At 43.6% G+C, this 18,449-nt stretch overlaps 1 protein-coding gene across 1 annotated transcript in view; it reads left to right on the top strand.

Annotated features, from left to right (window-relative positions):
* NUS1 (NUS1 dehydrodolichyl diphosphate synthase subunit) overlaps window positions 1-18,449 on the top strand; it is a 76,305-nt gene that overhangs the window by 14,517 nt on the left and 43,339 nt on the right. Inside the window, exons 2-3 of the mRNA XM_086926737.1 lie at window positions 11,326-11,454; window positions 15,260-15,412. Of these exons, the coding sequence (XP_086782863.1) occupies window positions 11,326-11,454; window positions 15,260-15,412 (282 nt within the window). The remainder of the gene's footprint in view (window positions 1-11,325; window positions 11,455-15,259; window positions 15,413-18,449) is intronic.

Genomic DNA, 18,449 nt, shown 5'->3' with positions numbered 1-18,449 from the left:
TAATGGGATAGCTCTCTAACCTCTAATCCACAAAAGTATTATTCTGTGCGAGCACAACAGGCCAAAATTTCCATTATAATGGCAAATTATAGCGGTGAAATTGGGCACCATTGTCTAGTTCCACGTCCCAAATCATGCTGCTGAAATATTATTCTGACTGAGCTAACCCGACCCGTGAAAAGGAGCTGAATCCATCGAATAAACCCAGGATCCAAGCTCATTTTAGCCATTACCCGATACAAGAAGTCCCAAGTTAGACTATCCTAGGCCTTTTCGATATCTATTTCCATATAGGCTGCCAACTGTTTAACAAAAAACTCTTCCTTCATCAGTGAGACGAGTCTTCTGATGTTTAGCGATGTTTACGCCCTGGAATGAAACCCGCTTGATCTATATGAATCAAAGAGGGCATATTGGGCTGAAGGCGATTCAGTAAGATTCAACTTCGAATTTTATAGTCCACATTGAGCATGGGTAATGTCTGTAGGCTCTTACATCTGTGGAAGTTCGCCCTGGCTTCAAGAGCGAGATGACCAGTGCCTTGCATGTGAACTTCTGCAGGTGACCTGATTCCAGAGCAGCAGAGTAAAGTTCTACAAGTTTTGGAGACAAGCTATCCCCATGTGCTGCAAAAAACTCCAGACAGTCAATCCGCTCCAGGAACTTATCCCTGCGCCTTACTTTTAATTGCCGCTTTCACCTCCTGCACATTAATTTCACTCCTCAAAGAATCTGAAACCTCTCTTGAAAGTACCTGCAGTAGCCCAATGGACAGAAACTCATCATTGGCTCAAAGGGAACCTAGGAGCTGCTGCATAGAGGGAAGTATAGTACTCTCAAAGTCTTGCGTTTGTGGCGGCTTGGCTATCTAGGGGTTCACCTGTGTCTGAATCTAGCTCCAAAACAAACACATCCCTGATATTTAGTTTGACAAGCCAGTTTTATCATGCTCAGCATGGACCCGAATCTGATATACTCTATATAATCAAAACAACAAAGTCTCTCAACTTGCACAGTCAGTGACTCCCTAGTCTCTAGAAAAAGATTCTTAGGAGCAGGATTTCCTGGTCTCCTCTGCTGAAGATCCCGGAGTCATTTTTCCTGTGATTCTACTTCACCTACTAACGCTTTACGCACCCCAACCACTTCTGCAATACAGCAACCTCTAACGCCTACTTTAAAAGCACCCCACTCAGTCAAAGGGGATTTAAGCAGTCCCCTTGTTATCCACAAAATACAGTTATTGCCTCTCCAATATTGTTTTCAAAGACCTGATCATCCAGGGCCTCTACATATAGACACCAAATTGGAATGGGAGTACGCTTGTATTCCTAATTCAGGGAGACTAATACTGGATTACGATTAGGGCTCCCGGTTTTATGGTATATATTTTTTAAACATTTCCGTCTGTATTTATCCATATTTATTTTTTGCCCATCTTATTGGTATATATCCATATTTGTTTGTGTTTTGTCAACAGATGATGTGATAACTCGTATATTTCCACATTTATTTAACAGATAAACGGACATGCATACTTTGATGCCTGTCGCATTTTAGCAAATTACAAAACCCAAAATAAAATACACACATCAAACAATTGGCATAATAGCACAAAAAGATGTTGAGATATGCAGCAATTAATTTCATTGAGCTTTATAGCTCCCTATGCTGCCAATATGTTCAGCTACTGGCCTGAAAGTCCATAATCTCAGCATAGAGAGTCACCTAAAAGAAGCCAATTATCAGTATTTTCCACTTTTAAAAATAAATACAGACAGGAAATGCAATGTTTTCTGTCTGTGTATCTGTAAAAATCCATAAAAATAGAAAACTGGGAGCCCTAATTATGATCCGAAATGGTTCTGCATTCAACACTGAACTACACCATGTTCAGTCTGGGATCACAGAAAGGTTATTAGACGAACTTGAGGTTTGTGCAGAACAGAATAAAAAGAGTAATTGCGTGTCCCAGGGTGTAGTCACCTCCAAGAATCCACTAACCCCTGCTGCCGATACCATTCAGAAAAAGTATGAGCTGTTCAGTATACCGCGGAATCTCCCAGGGGGGTGTGGGAATAATATAGTCTGAGTTAAATATGGTCCCAAAGATCTAGACAATTCTACGAGAAACTGCCCTTGCTTTACATTGGAGCGAGATACCGACCATTTTAATTCGTGACCTGCCAATCTTCCAGAGATGACCACATACTTGCCCTTCGGATCTATATACTCAGTTGTTTTCTGGAAGGGTACCTCCGGTCTTACCCATAACAAAAAACTTGTTGCAAAAGCCATCTCTTTTGCAAAGCCAACCCTTCAGATCTAGTGAGATAGGTCTCCTAGTATAGGGCAATATGAGTACCCAGCCTTTTAAGATAGGAGTACACCATGTATCTTTTGGACATTCTGTTAAACTCCCGGACGTTCCCGGGGATAAAGTTGTACCTTCAGGGAGTTCGCCATGTTGAGTGACCACAGGAGCAAATCACTACAGACCACACAGTGGTGCCCTGGCTGACCATCCTGGAACAGCATACAGGCGCCGCTTTACCTAAAACCTTACATTTAATATAACTAACCCAACTTCCCATCCCCAGGACCAGAAGCAAACTACTCCCCATCCAAACCAGTTGGACACAATCTCAACACGCATGCATAACGAGAACAACAACAAGGGGAGTAGGGCATTCTTGCCGACAACTCTCCATCACATCCACATATTTTTTTTAAACGTTTTTTATTGACATAAAAAATTAAACATTGGCATTTGAGAGGCATGTACGTCATACATTCGCAAGGGCAAATCAAAAAGACTAAGATAAACAAATACAGTGACACAATTGCAAAAAGCAAAATACGAGTAGGGTAATACAACAGCCCCCGCTCTTCTAGTCCCGAAGCCCTCCCCCCCCCCCTCCAATCGGAATCAGTGTCACTATCTAGCTGTGGTGGGTCACAGATGAATCCCCTATACTCATTCCAAGCCCCCCAAATTTTGGCCCACTTCCGTGGGCATTTTTGATTCAAATACACCGCTTTTTCTGCCACCATCGCAAAGTCAAGATCTGCACACCAATCCCTGAGCGTCTGCACCGAGGGGGACCTCCAAGTCTCAGCCACGTTTCTTTTAGCGTACATAAGACCGAGCGTGGCCCAATCTTGCATGGAATGACTCAGATCGTTAGGCTCCCAAATATTGAGCAGGCAACAGCGCGGCTCCGGAACCAGTGTGACCTTCGCCACTTATGATATGGTTCGCATGACCCTGGGCCCAGAAACCAGCGATTTAATGTGCAGTCCCAAATGGTATGAAAGAAGGTTCCCTCTTCCCCGCACCCCCGCAAGCAGTACTGATGTGCAATTCTCCCTATCTTGTAAAGAGTAACCCTAGTATAATACACTCGATGTAGGATCTTTAGCTGCACCAATCGGAGCCTAGACGATACAGCCACCTCCCTAGCAGATGATAACGCGGTTTCCAGTCAGACTCATCCAGATCGCCTACCTCAACTCTCCAGGCTGCCTTGAGTTTCGGAGTGATGTCGGGCAAGTTATTGACCAGCGTACGATACACCAGCGAGGTCGCTTTTTTAGGCATATGCTCCGTAAGCAGTCTATCTTCCAGCGGCGTATATTCAGGCAGTTCCTCACCAGCAGGAAGCACCGATCAGAGAGCATGGCTAATCTGTAAGTATCTGAGAGCATGGCTAATCTGTAAGTATCTGAAGTGTTCTGTAGGTGCCAAATCATATTGGTCCACTAGTTGGTCAAAATTGAGGGTTGTGCCCCGCCACCAAAGGTCCCCAACCGTTGAGATGCCGATCATATCCCAGGCCTCAAAACCCTTACTCTTGCAGAGCCGGCAGAGTCAGCGCGATGACCAGAGCAGTGTCATCTGTGTAATCTTACCTTTACATTTGAGGCGAGCCGAGGCCAAGTAGCACAGCTTCACTGTGTGGGCCGTAGGGCCCACCAGGGCCGCCCCGCTCTTAACATCATAGAGCGCTGCCAGTACCCCTCCGCGTCCCAAGTCGTACCTATCCGCTTTGTACACCGGTTCAGTCTGCGGGGCATGGAGCCAGTGATTTATAATCTTCAACTGTGCCGCCCAGTAGTACAGTTGAATATCCGGAAGGGCATCGTCTGCCATTACAGTCAACATCGCCGCAAAGTCCCTTCACTCTATCTTGTACCCTGTCATAAGGAAGCACACAATGTAGCCCAAAGCCTAAACAAGAAAGAAAGCACAATAATCCCCATCCCTCTTCTGCCAATGAAAATGCAAGCCATACATTGTTACTGCAATCAGGATCTTCAATCCCCCAACATCCCCCCCCCCTCCCCCCCCCCCCCCACGAACTCCCCTCCACCCCCTCCCTGCTCCTTTGCCTGTGGACCTCAAACTGCCCACCCCCCAACAAGGCAGAGAGCCTGTACTACCCCAACCCGTGCTAAATACGCTGAGGAGAAACAGTCCCCACCAACCCGTGGCTAACACTTCGAACATAGGAAGTCATTGCTTATCGTTATAGGACAGAAAATAGGCCTGTTACACAATCTGGACATCCAACTCAGGCGCCCCTCATGGTCGTCCCCCCCACCTGTTACTTGTGAATGTCATCGTGGGGGTGTTCATCAGGCAGGCAACGCTACTGGTCATTCCTGCTCGTCCAGTCCACTGGCCTTCATCCCAGCCTCCACCACCGGGGAATCCGACTCCTCACCCTCCCGACGTTTTGACCTGTTTCGTCTGGTTCCTCCCGCGTCGCCGACCTTTGTCCATCCCTCCAGCCATTCCCAAGTTGCATCTGGAGAGTCAAAGAACCAAGGCTTACCGTCCAGATTCCCATGTAAACTTGGCAGGGAAGAGCATGGCATACTTGATTTCTCTGATGCAGAGTTCCTGCTTGACTGCCTGAAAACTGCGCCTTTGCGCTTGGACCCGTGCCGTGAAATCTGGAAAGAAGGAGACCTCATAGTTGTCTATCCTCAGCGGCGGGCCAGTCCTGGAGGCCTGTAGGATACTATCCCTGTCCCTGAAATTAAAAACTCGCGCAATTATGGGTCTCGGTGGGGCCCCGGGCTTAGGTCGCCCGCCTGGCACTCTATGAGCGCGCTCGACAGAGAAAAAGGCGAAGAGTGCCTTAGGCTTCAGATGTCTCACGATCAGTTCCTCCACGAAAAGGTCCGCAGTAGGCCCCTCTGTTTTTTCCGGAACTCCAAGGATTCGTATATTGTTCCGGCGGGCCCTCCCTTCGTAGTCATCCAGTTGTTGCGCCATGCGAGTCTGTTTCTTTTCCAGGTCTAGCACTCGCCGCTGTAACTCAGAGGTATCCTCTTGTAGCGCTGCTGTCACCACCTTGAGTTCCTTCACTTTTTCGTTTGTTTGCTTGAAGTCTGCACGGAGGAGGGAGACTTCAGTAGTGACAGAATCCATGGATGTGCGCATATCTCCAATGGCTGCCAGGACGTCGTGAAGTGTTGGCTCCTTGGTCGGGGTGGACGACGCCCCCGCTCCTGTCTTGTCCGCTCTCGGCGAGTCCCCCTTGTCCGTTCCTTTGGTCCAAGCGAACTTGGACAACTGTGCCTACGGGTTGCCCCATAAACCTCTGCCTCCTGTAGCCATTTTCTTAGACGGCATAGGGAGGAGACCCGGTAACGTTTGATGGCAGCAATCCCAATCTACCAGCACCAACCACCGGCTTCAAAAGATCTCAGGAAGGCAGACTGAAACCCTCAGCTGCCCGAGGACGGGAGGGATGCGAACTAGGCAGCACCCCAATGCAGGCCGCACTTATATTCAGCAATTTCCCACAGAGGGCACGCCAAGAACACAGAACCAAGAGTTCCAACACCCTCCGTATATGGGCACCGCGGGTTATGCCAGCAGGACCAGTCTTTATCCACTGACCATCACGACCGCTGGAAGGCCTATAGAAACAGAGGGGCCAAATGTGCCCCCTGGGAGAAATTTTTATGACAATGGAGGGGAGGGGGGGGGGGAAGCAGAGCGACCAGCTGCCCCCCCAACACAACGTCGCGGTCCGCTCGTCCAAGGGCCGAATCTCGTTCTACCTGGACAATTATATGGCCATGCAGCTCCAGTTCCCGTGCCGGGGGAGGGGGCCCAGAGGCCCGGCACAGTAAATGTCTGCCCCCCCCGTAGCAACAAGCCTTCCAAAGCTCCATGTCCAAAATTGAGGGGGGGGGGGGTTGGCCTCCGCAGCGCTGCCAGCGCCGAACACACTTGCTGCTGTCCTCCCTCAGGGAAGATTGCGCGTTCATGTGTGCCACCACATATTGCCGTCCAACACTGAGCACCAGGCCCCGTCAGGCCCCAAAGCCGGGGCCCTGAGTAGCTCCGTACCTCAGTGGGTGCTTCCTGACTGCAGGGGGGCGGTCCCTCCGGAGGAACCGTCTTCGCAGCTCTCTGCTGCAGTGCCTCCGCTCCCAAAGGACCCAGGTGAAAAGCCTCGCGGGCAGATGCGGGGGGAAGGAAAGGGGGGAGGGCCCACACCAGGTCTGCTGCGCACCTTCCGGTGCCGATCAGTGACAAGCCCCAAAGCCGGGGCCTCGATTAGTGCCGCCTCCCGGGCCGACCAGACCACAACTCGGTGAGCCCCGCTCCACAGGAGACGGCTAGGTCTTCCTGCCCTTAGCGTCGCGCTCCCCCATTCGGGGAGCCAGCGTAGTCCAGGCCACACGTTGAGAGGTACAGGACGTTCCCCACAGGATCGGGCGCTCCTCAATCCAACGCCCGTGCCTGCACCGCCATTTTGCAGAGCTATTATCTACGGGCCAGGTATTCAGTCACCAGCCGCGTCCCCGGGGTCATGGCCCCGCAAATCTCATATCGGAGCCCTCTGGAGGGTCTTCGTCATCCGATCACGTCGTTCCCGTCCAGGCTAGACCAGATCTTCCGGCTGTGTCCTCAGTGCAAGCCACGGGTCGGTGGGAGCTCGCTCAGGCTGCGGCCATCACACTTGGCCGCTAGCCACGCCCCCACATCCACATTTAGTGCATACATGAAACACTTAAAATTAGGTGCTGAGCTAGTAAATCGCACACATTTTTTGTCTGGTTTTGTCTTCAACCAGTCTTGTTTGGGGTGGGGCAACGTTTTTTTCCCTAGTTTTCAATTATCCTGATTAACAAGTTTGTCAAAACTGTGTGCCTATGGTTTTATTCCGAGTTGCTTCTGTGATGCACCTTTCCCTTGGATGGTTGTTTGGTAATAGCCACAGCCACTAACTTTACATTCTTGTTAAGTACTGCTCATAGCCACAAGTGAAAGGTTTCATTTATAAACTAGCCAGCATGCAAAGCTACTGACAGGCAGGCTGCTCCTCTGCAACTGACAAAGAAAATAAGGACTCAAACCGCTGCAACCCTATTCTGTAATATGTAGCAGACTGGACGTAATTCAGCGCATACATAGAAAGGTATACATAACAATTAATCATAATTACCATAGTGAAAATGAAAAGGAAAAAAGAACCAACATATTGGCACCTGCAAAGTCTTAAAATTTGTTTGGCAGTCTTCTATCCAGACTCCTACTGCGTCCTTCTGCTCCTCCCCACTTATTGCGCCCTACTCGCAATCCAGTCCAGTTCCAGGATGCTTAACGTGCAACCTGACTTCAACTTGCTTTCCCTTAACTTCCTTTGTTCAAAACCTTTAAATTCATGTTTCCGCAGCCCTGACTCCACTTGTACCACATTCACTCATACCTACTTCACCACCACTTCTTATTGAACCTCAAACAGCCCATCCTTGGGTCCCAAGGCAATGTATCATGGAACAAATACCACAGTGCCACGGGTCAGTTTAAAAGTGATTATTGCCTCCTTGGTGTGCCGTCCTCATGCAGTTGGGGATACAGTGGCACAGAACCATGGAAATGCACACGTGCAATGATCTAATTATGTGTATGCATGGGGAGGGGCACCATCTTCCACTTGTCTCCTGCGGGTTCATATCTTCTGTTTGGAGAGTTGAGGGAGACTCACAATCCTTTAGGTTTTCCTGCAGAATAAATTTTTAGAAAAATGTCCATACATCTGGTGAAGTTCTCATGTTTTTGGAGATGTTTGCCAGTTGTACAATGTGGCATTAACTGAGTTAAACCTACTTCAGAAATGTGTGACCTGATTTTGTTCATGAGGCAGACAATCCATTTTGTAGTCTTCTCTAGCGGATGCGAACATGTCTATTCTCTGTGAGCCTCCTGTTACGCGTTACTCAAGTTGTCCGTGATTGGAGTAGTAATTCCTGCTTGTGATGAAATTGCTTTTTTCTTCTGCATTATGCTTCGAAGAATGCTGGGCAGTCTGTGGCTCTGATCTGAATATGTATAAAGCGTTGAAGATTGGAGTAAATGAAGGAAAGTTTTCGGTGTCCTGAATGTAATCTGATCCACTTGTACTTTTCCCCTGTAACTCCCGGCATTAAATCTTTAAAGGTAGTGGTTGTGTACCTGTGATCAATGAGGCACAGGGTCAAGCTGGGCCTAAACTGGGGTGGCATGGGGAGCAAAAGAACGATGGATTTAACCCAGATCTTTTGACTGGTGGAGAATGTTTGCATTGTCAGCATTCCGTCCATCATTTGTTTGTTGTGTAGCTGTGATCACCCACCCAGGGTTAGCCACAGTTTGAAATCAAGGCAGTTTAATTTGTTTTACTTGCATTCGTTACAGTGGTAAGAGCTTCACAGCAAGCTAATTGGATTACAATTAATTGGTTGAGGCACTAATAGTAGGGAGTGTAGATAAATGTCACTCCTTGTCATTTATGGATGATTTTGTCTTCTGTAGTTTAGTGATTTCGTGAGTGCTACGTGTTATCTTAACACCACTTTACTGTGGCTTTTTTTGTTGAGTTATTGTGACTGGCTTTATCTATCTGTACTTACCTTTTGTTGCTGTTTTTTTTTTAAATCTACGTAGAAGGCTTTGGCTCTACCCAAAGAATATTTCTCTCGCCTCATGCAATTGGATATTTGATGATCTAGCTTTTTGCTCTTTCTAATTTTTGCATTGGAATCCACGAAGGACTGTTACACATCTGGAAATGATGCCAAACAATCTCTTTTTATCTCATGCATGCATTGTATTCATAATGCAATAATTTTTTGATTCACCGAAGCACACTTAAAAATATTTAATCTGAAACCAAATGAGTGACACGTAACACATACATGCAACAAAGTCAGTGTGCATGAAATAACACTATTAAACCAGACCTTTTGGCTTTGCCAATGCCTCGTTTTGGTTTTGCATTCAGGCTACCTTTTGTAAACGTGATTTTTAGATCAACCCATGATTATTTATTGCTACATGCTGATATGTGAACCTTAACAGACTACATGCTTCTGTAAGTTGTCGAGGGCTTTTATAAAACAGAGCAGCAGAAACTATACCCAGTGTATATTGTAGTCTGCAAAATGTAGTCTGCAAAATGACACTGGGGTAGGTCACTGCAGGCGTGCTTGGGGCTCTAGTATTTCATTCATTTGCACGTGCCCCTTCTGTTATTACCACTGATCCGTTTGCTCCTCGAGACTGTTTCCGATAATGCCCAGGTTCGACTGATTCTTTGAGTGTACTACAGTCATGTGATCTCCTCGTGATGTTCTCGTGTTAATCATGATCGGTTCAAGCTTTCTGAGCTTTAAGTTTCGCGATTGTCTGATGAGCCATCCTGTTTTCCAGGAAGGGCGATTTCCTCTTTTTTGTTTTTTTTTTTGTTTTGAAGATGGTTTAAATTTGTTGGGATTGCAAACCTTTTTTTAATTGTCTTCACAATGTAGGCACCACTTGTGTGTGGTCAGTGATATCAACGAGCAGTATCGTTAAGCAACAGTTATTAGTATGTACTGGAGCCCTACTACATAACGCCACAAGCAGCCAGACATCCTGATTCCACTGATATGGTGTGGTACCGGGACAGCTGTTAGCTAGCACATCTCTGGTACTGTGCGCAGCTTATTGTTATACGCTGTTCCCTTTTCCTCTAGGCATTCTCTGTAAGGTAAATTCATTTTGTAAACATTTTTTAACTCAGTTTTTCTTCGATTGTGCTCATATCTCTACCCCGTCCCCACCCTTTTAGTGATAAGAACCAGTTATCATGACTGTTGGTGCAATTTTTTTTCTACATTGCCGGGAAAAAAGAGTTCATCCCCTTCGTCAGCCAATTACAGCTCATGAAACTCAAATACTGACCGAATTCACAAGTTTGTGTTTGTGAAGTCACCTGACAACACATTCAATAGTATCAGCCCTTTCAAAACCACCAGAGACCTTTTTCAAACGCAAATACATGAAAACGTGCCGAACAGAGTTACGTCAAAACGCAAGAAACACATGCTTTGAGTGAAGTTGTACTTTTGAATAAATGTGGAGAACAAACTTTCCTCTGGATGACTGAATAGAAAACACTTATTTTTTCTACTTTAAACTCTAAAGAATGCTCCATTGACATATCTTTCTAACCAACTTTATTTCTATATTGTAAAATACATCCCCACACGATGGATTTAAAACATGTATGCATTGCCACCCCACCCCATGTAAGTGTCATCAACCCCAACGCTACAACAGTACTGCTTGTCCTCTAACTGATTGTCCCCTATACTGCACTGTCATTTGCAATATTGCACGGAGAGCCCAAACCCAGCAGGTGTTGCATGCTGTCCCCATCTGCAGCTGCCTTCATTGTTTTGAGTAACATTAGGGAATGGAGTGCTTATATCCCTCTATCCCATGTGATTCCAGGTAATTGCAGCTTTAGCTTTGGTGCCGGTTCACAAGTGCAGTGTTTGCAGATAACAGCAGGTAACATCAGCTAGAGAGGGCGTTAAACTCTGGTTTGCCATGAGCAGGAAACTGTAAAGCTGAACTATTGTAGCTCAGTGTTGGGCCCTGATTATTATGCAGGTAAAAATAGATACCCTGATTTAACACACTATTCGCCATACATACCTATTGTAAGAATAATTACTTATGCCTTAGATTTTATTGTGATATGGGCAGAGAGAACCATTTCAAAACTAACTGCCTCGTTTTAGAAGCTCTGCAAAAACACATGGGTAACAGTCCAGCATGATATTTATTGCAGTACAAGCCTGGTTCTTCATTCCCTTTCAAGGTTAACATGTAGCCAGATTCACCCGGCATCTTACAGCCCTCTGCTGGTCTAGGGTGACTGCTTCTAGAAAAAGCTGTCTTTATTCCTCCTACAGTCCTCGCTGTGTTTGGTAAACATGTGATATTTACAGAAAGTAGACCAGCTCATGAGTGCTTGTGTTGTGTTGCAGGAATATTCAAGCGGAACAACGCCAGGTTGATGGATGAAATTTTGAAACAACAGCAGGAGCTCCTTGGCCTCGACTGTTCTAAGTATTCTGTGGAGTTTGCCAATAACAGTAACAACAAAGCAGTGCAAGGTATGATTTGGTACGAGTGCCACGCCTTCTCATTTCCAATAATGTGAACCAAGCCTCTGACCTCTTCCTGTAATCTATTTGACGACTCTTCAATTAATTTAGGGAAATGCATATTATTGCAGTGCTTCATAATTTTAATATTACACTTACCCTTCTAGATAGACAAAGAGGCTGTTTCGTCCTCCCATCGCATGTATATCTCATTTTGATTCCGAGTTTGCTGGATAGAGTTTTTGTCCTGGAGGAATCTCCGGGGTTGTTTGTACTTTTCTGCCTTTCATAGGTGCTTTTTGTTTCTTTTTCTTTTTGAATTTCGAGTGGCAGGTTTTTTTCTCTTGATGAATTTACAATTCTCAGAATGCTAGAGTCCCATAACCAGTAACATCACAAGTCATAGGCTTATGCCTACAGTTTTCGTACAGGGGCTCTTGTACTGCGATCAATGAACATTTTAATAGCTTTGCATCCATGCCTACATAAATCATAGCATATAGTACAAATGCATAAAACCAGACGATTACCAAGCAGAAAATCTAGCCCTTTCTGGTTGTGGCACATTGATGTTTTCATCACCTGCAGGATATATTTCATTTTTAATTGGAGAGATCACTTCCCCTTTTAACGCACAAAATAATACGTAATTTGAGTGTTAAATGTAGGTGTCCGTATTAGTTGTGGAGAAACTATTAGGAAGGCTTGTATATACTGTTTCACCTTTTTGTGTTTAAAGTCCCATATTCAACCTTATGTGGACATCCTGTTTCTATTACTCTACCTGGAAGTACAACTGCTAAAAATCTAACCTAGTTATGCATTTTCTCCACGTTCTGTGATGTCAAAATTACAAATAAATAATACATGGAAAGGGTGCTTGAATCTAGCACGCTAAAGAATGTTCTTCAAGATTTCTGTACCTATATTGTTGGGAAATTATACTCCAGAATGTATAGTGAATATCGAAGAGGCTATCTTCCACTTTTGGAGTCAACAGGCAAGCACACCATGATGGTGTCAGATTCTCATGTCTCATGATTTTGCATTGCAGGATTTGTTTGCTGCCAGGTTTTTATGAGCTACAACACCAGCTTCCAAAATGCTTGATCTAGGAGGGACTGTAAGCTCATGATGATTTGCAGGGTCATGATTTAAAGAGCAGAGAGTACCTGCTCCTGTAAAGGGCACCTCTCTAGGTGACGGAGCCTGAGCTGCCTGCAATCCTTGAAATATGGCTTCGGTGTAGAGAAGGTGCTCGTCTCACCGCCTCAACTAGTTTGATTTCCTGTAGGACAGAACCTTCTGTATTAGTGTATGGAGTGGCGGGCAATAGAATTTGCCTTTAAAGATATTTCTCCAATATGCAAAGAGTCCTACTTTTAATTGACATTGCTTTGTTCTATATAAATTAACATTATCTTTTCATACTTGCTGTACTCTCTGGTGATGGACAACTGATACTGAGAGAGCAGGCAACTCAGGCAATTGTCTGGTAGATGTTTAGAACATTTACAAGTAGACTAGGTGTATTGGATCTTTGGCCCAAAGCTTGAGTGCCCCCCCCCCCCCCCCCCCTCCCCGCCAACCCCTGGTTTACTGTACTTTGAACTAAAGACCAAAATAACTATTGCAGCAGTACATAGTAAAGGCAGGACAGGACGGCTATGCGTATTTTGGGCTCCTTAGTTGAATTTGAATGTTTTATGCTTTTTTTCCATGCTCTGCTTAGTTCACAACTTGATCCACTATCCAAACGAGAGCATCCTTTTTTGTTTTTCTGTTTTTGTTTTCACTGACTAGTTAAACCTAGTGGCACCGGTGGTGGATGCGATGAAGGATTGAAGTGGTGTAGCACAGTTAAATCATGCTCCTAGGTACTAGAATGTAGGAGATTTCTGGAAATACGGAGAGGTAGGTGCTTCTCTGGCTATAAAATAAAGGATGTCCGTCTTAGAGGAGCTCACCTGTTGTGAGCCGAGAGCCATTTAACAGCCGTCTGCCAGAAATGGTTTTGCTGGCAAAGAGTAGGTATGAAAGCAGAAATACAATTGGATATTATCAGCACATTGGTGCTACAAGAAATCAAAGGAGGAGACGGTTGCCAACAGAGGAGGAGCAGAGGACAAAAGCAAGAGATCCCAGGCCTGAGCCTCTTGTAGCACTAACTGGTAGACGGGTCGTTAAAGAAAGGAAACTATTCTAGGAGACTGGGAGTGGATGGCTCTAATGCATAACCAGTCTGGTTGATTGCCTGTTGTAACTTGGATTAAAGGACATGAGCATGGTGAAGGGGGTCACCTGTGTTGAACACAGAAGAATACATACGGAGATTGAGAATGGAAGGGATGTTATTGTTAAAGCCAGAGATGAGAATATTAGACATGAGTATGGGTGATTTTAGTGGTGGGGAATTTTCCAGCCCACATTGCTGTGGTTTTAGTTGGTTAAATACATAAGGAGATTGAGAATGGAAGGGATGTTATTGTTAAAGCCAGAGATGAGAATATTAGACATGAGTATGGGTGGTTTTAGTGGTGGGGAATTTTCCAGCCCACATTGCTGTGGTTTTAGTTAGTTAAATGCAGTTGTTGCTGTTCTTTTACATAAAAAAAAATTCTTAGGTAGGACAGGATAAATTGTAATTTAAGTAGTGCTTAGTTACATCCACTGTTAAAAGCCTGATTGAACATGGAAGTGTGACGGAGCACTTTGCTTGTTAGGGCAAATGCTTTGCTATTTTAATGTGAGAAGGTAGCACATGAGGCACTGGCAGTGTGAAGTATACAGATGTGCTGCCGACTGAGCGGTTATAGTGAATTATTTGATAAGAATCAAAGCAGTGTTGCTTATGCATGGAGCCTGTTTATTGTGGATCTAGGTGATCAGGCATAGTCATTGGGGATTTTACATCTGGATGCGAAGATTTGTAGGGAAAATGAAACTAAATATATTTGGATGGGCATGTAGATTATGGAGGGTCGTTATTGGTAGAAAGACAGGACTGGTAGGTAGTGAATAAATCGGGTACAAGAATGGGATGAGTGGATTGTTGAAGTGGATAGGGAGCGTGTGTTTTGGAAAATGTGATTTGTTTTACAGTCACTGATTGAAAAGTGTGGATTATTAAGGTCCAAGTTTGTTACCTTGTTTCTTTTTTAAGGAGTGGATAGTAGGGATTTTTCTACAATATCCTTTAAGATTCTTGGAGTAGGTGGAGGTGGGGCAGTACAACATGATACTGCAAGAAAGGTACATTAATAGTAATGGTGATTTGCTCATGGGAGAGAGAGCACGTCTCAGATGATGTCTGGTTTGAAAGATAGGTATCGTTTTTCACACGATCTCAAATCTGTCACACTTTACTGATCTCATTGTGAAGAATAAAATGCACAGTCCATGTGCATGTCATCTGGGGTGGCGGTGTCCTTCTTGATCCATCCAGCTGAAGAGGGAAAGTGCATGAAACTTTGCTTTTTATTTGCCCATGGATTATTTTTGACTTTTTAGGCATCGGATACGTGAAAATAGGGGTGTGCGACAAGCTCAAATGTCATTATGGTAAACCTCTCGCCCCTTGTTTGTGAAGCACTTGAGCAGTTTCATTGAGTGCCATCAGTGTTCACAAGATAAGAACGGAATTTTACCGAATCTTTCTTGGGATATGTGTTTTTTGAAGGCCGGTACAATAATTTGTGAGTGCTGAGGGGCAAAATTCTTGTTTTTCTTGACTGATCATACTCCATTCATAATGAAACATGTCAGACTATGTTCCATTGATCTTCCCTATAAATCTCTGCATTTTATCTTGCAGCACTAAAGTCGCGAACAACGGTGAAGATGCTATCCTCCGATGACGGAAAGGGAGATATTGTGCGAGCTGCTCAAAACTTTTGCCAATTGGTATCACAGCAACAAAGAAGACCGACAGATATGGATGTAGATGTATTAGACAATTTACTACAAAGTAAGCTGCACATGTTATAAAGTCTATACTAACCTATGTTTGATACTGAATTGTTGTTCTTGAGATTATGGATTGAAAACATCACTGTTGCAGTGAATTTATTTTTCAAAGTAGTTTGATTACGTTTAAGTGAACACAGTTTACTTTACACTGTGGTTCATATTGAGTACATGTGCTGTCTATTAAATGACCCGTGTGTGTTATTCAACACATATATTGACTGTCCACCATACTTAGGTTATCCTTGTACAGCATTTGTGTGTCACGTTATTAAGGGATCATATTCTTCTAATGTGTACTTTTTTATGATGGTTACGTATCCTTGTAGTACCTGTTCTGAAAAATGCTACTAAAACGGAAGCAATCAACTAAACTTAAGTGTAACTTCACATGTTGTGAATAGATGTATAGGATGTACTACACCATAGTTTTATCTTGCAGAAAGTTATAATTCCAAGTTTTTTAATTTTTGAAATTGATGCAACTGCTTTCATACCTCATTGCCCTGGATGTCTCACTTAGTGCATGATGTAGTTGTCACGGTCAGTTTTTTAGTTTTATGCCTTATGCTGTGCCAGAGAATTGTCTTCTATGATTTAGTTTCTACAGTAGAATCCAAGACATATGAGAAAATAGTTGGTGGAGTAAAACTAGAATAATTCTTATATTGCAAAAGTAATGCTTTTGTACTTCACGTGTATCGAAAATTGTAATACCATGCATTTAGCCTTTTAATTTTGGTTCATTTCTAAACCGCTTATTGTCCTGGGTCAGTAATTTAGCATGTAATGTGTGCATCATACGTATTTTTTTCTATTTAACTGCAATATCTACATTGAAGTGCTTTATCACATGATCTTAATGGAATGACAATTTACTTTTCTTCCAAAGTGTGTGGTGGTAGACTGCAGGGATTCCGGGATTTGGTAGTTTTCTAAAAATCTGATTTATGGAAACACTTTTTACGCTTTGGGTGCTGCTAGGTCCTCTAGAAATTATAAATGGCATGTTTTAGTGGTTTTAAGTGGATAGCATTCATAGCATCTGCAGTGTTAGATTTGTACACGTGTAGTTTTAACGTAGTCTTTACAAAAGATAAATTGTATTTTATTGTTTACGCGCTATTGCCTGGACCTCGGTTAATTCTACATGTACACGTACATGCATGATAAACGCATGATGGTAATATAAACAGTATTTAACTTGTTAGAATCATCCAGTGTTTCAAACCATGCTAAATATAAGTTACCACTGTTGCCTTTAGATCATTCCTGGAGGCATTCAAAAGGCTGAACTACCCTATAAGACATCCAGTACCATATTTGGTGTGCTCCAGGGGTGGGAGGGGTGCATTAAAATGTTATTTGTTTTTGTTCTGTTTAGTATTACGGATTAGGCCTTCTCATCGGGTTGATACGGTTTGCAAGAGTTCTCTTATTTGCTTTGTAGCTCTGAAACTGAAAAATCAGGGGGAAAACAATCCGAAGCTGAGGAATGTGCAGTGGTTACTTGGACAACCAGTCGTACTTGTCTTCAAACTGTACACTCAAGGCATGCACAGTAATTTGATATAAGGTCTGAATGTTCCATTGTTGCATTCAATCTGTGCCTGTAGAGTACCAAAGACTGAATTACAATTGTGAAAAATAAGGGAATTATTTACTAATGTTCGGACACAAGGCTTCTTTTAATGGGAAAACTTAATTCATAAACGTTTTTTTGGTTCAAACCAGTTTTTGACTTCTGATCAAAAGAGCCCTTCTTATCTGAAAGCTATAACTTCCACCCTCCATCCATTTTGAGCCACCTGTCTGCATCCATATGTATAATTTGTGCATTCTGGCTGGGCTCTCCGTTCACCATAATGTAGATCTTGGTGACCTCAGCATGTGATGAACTCATCAGGCTTAAATTGCAAAAGATCCACAGAGGTTGAATTCCAAGTTAATCTGTTTAGGACTGTTCTTTGGTTCACATGGGCACTACACTTTGCCTAATAAATGCTTAGTGTTTTATTTAAAGGATGTCTTGAGATGGCACATCCGGATACTCTTTATTCTGTTAACCTGCTGCAGCAGAATGTAATTTTCTCCATTATCTGAGATTCCAGCATCGGAGCATATATGCATTTTCTGAACCTGTAGCGCATTTCAGAGCATGGTCTCCATTCCTTTGCATTGCATAAAAGTGGAATGAATGGATCCAAAAAGCTAAACTTATCTATATTATCTTGTAGCTGATCCACCTCAACTCTAACATGGATTGATATTTTTCAGATCCAGAAGCCTTTATGGGTAATCGCTATAGAAAGTATCACCTATAACCACTTTCCAGGCATCTGGACCAGACTTTCTGGAGAGGGTTTCAGATGAGTTCTCTGCCAACTAGCCTGGAATGATATCAGGAAATTCTATAGGTTTTATTTGCAAGTACGGAGTTCTGTTTCGAGGAGGATGCAATAGAGAACCTACTTGCTCACAGATATGGGGTTGTACTTAATGGGAACTGATTCACTGAGGTAGCTGATTTAGATGGATTGTGGTTTGTCATCTGGCAATTTGGACACCCCTCTGCAAGATGTGTTGTGAGCTGAGGAGTTGAACATAAGGCATAGGTTAACATGGCGAGGCATGAAATTGATTTCTCTGGATGAAAGATGTCTTTTTAATATCAAGTAACTCATTTTGGTCTTGCGTGAGTTACTTACCAGCTTTGTCAACTCATTGCTTAAAGTGCATGAATGTCTACACATCAATTTATTTCAGGCTTGATTAGCTTTCACAAGTGTGGCTCTTGTTTTAACATTACTTCTTGTAGCACAGCATCTAGAGGAGTGCTAGGTATTTGTTTTCTGTCAAAACACACCTAGCTAATAGGAGCTGATATTGAGTTTTCTTTTTTCCTGATGAAAGCTTATTTGGAAACTATTGAAATTTAAAGCTGCACACATTGACAGCAATTATTTTTATTGGCGATTTAATTAAAAAGAGTGAGAGGGTTACAAGCAACATATATTGACTCTTCTGAAATGTCTGTT

The sequence above is a fragment of the Lissotriton vulgaris genome, chromosome 6 (genome assembly GCF_964263255.1).
Source record: "Lissotriton vulgaris chromosome 6, aLisVul1.2, whole genome shotgun sequence".
In the NCBI taxonomy this organism is placed as follows: Eukaryota; Metazoa; Chordata; class Amphibia; order Caudata; family Salamandridae; genus Lissotriton; species Lissotriton vulgaris.
This window is presented reverse-complemented; position numbering and strand designations above follow the sequence as displayed.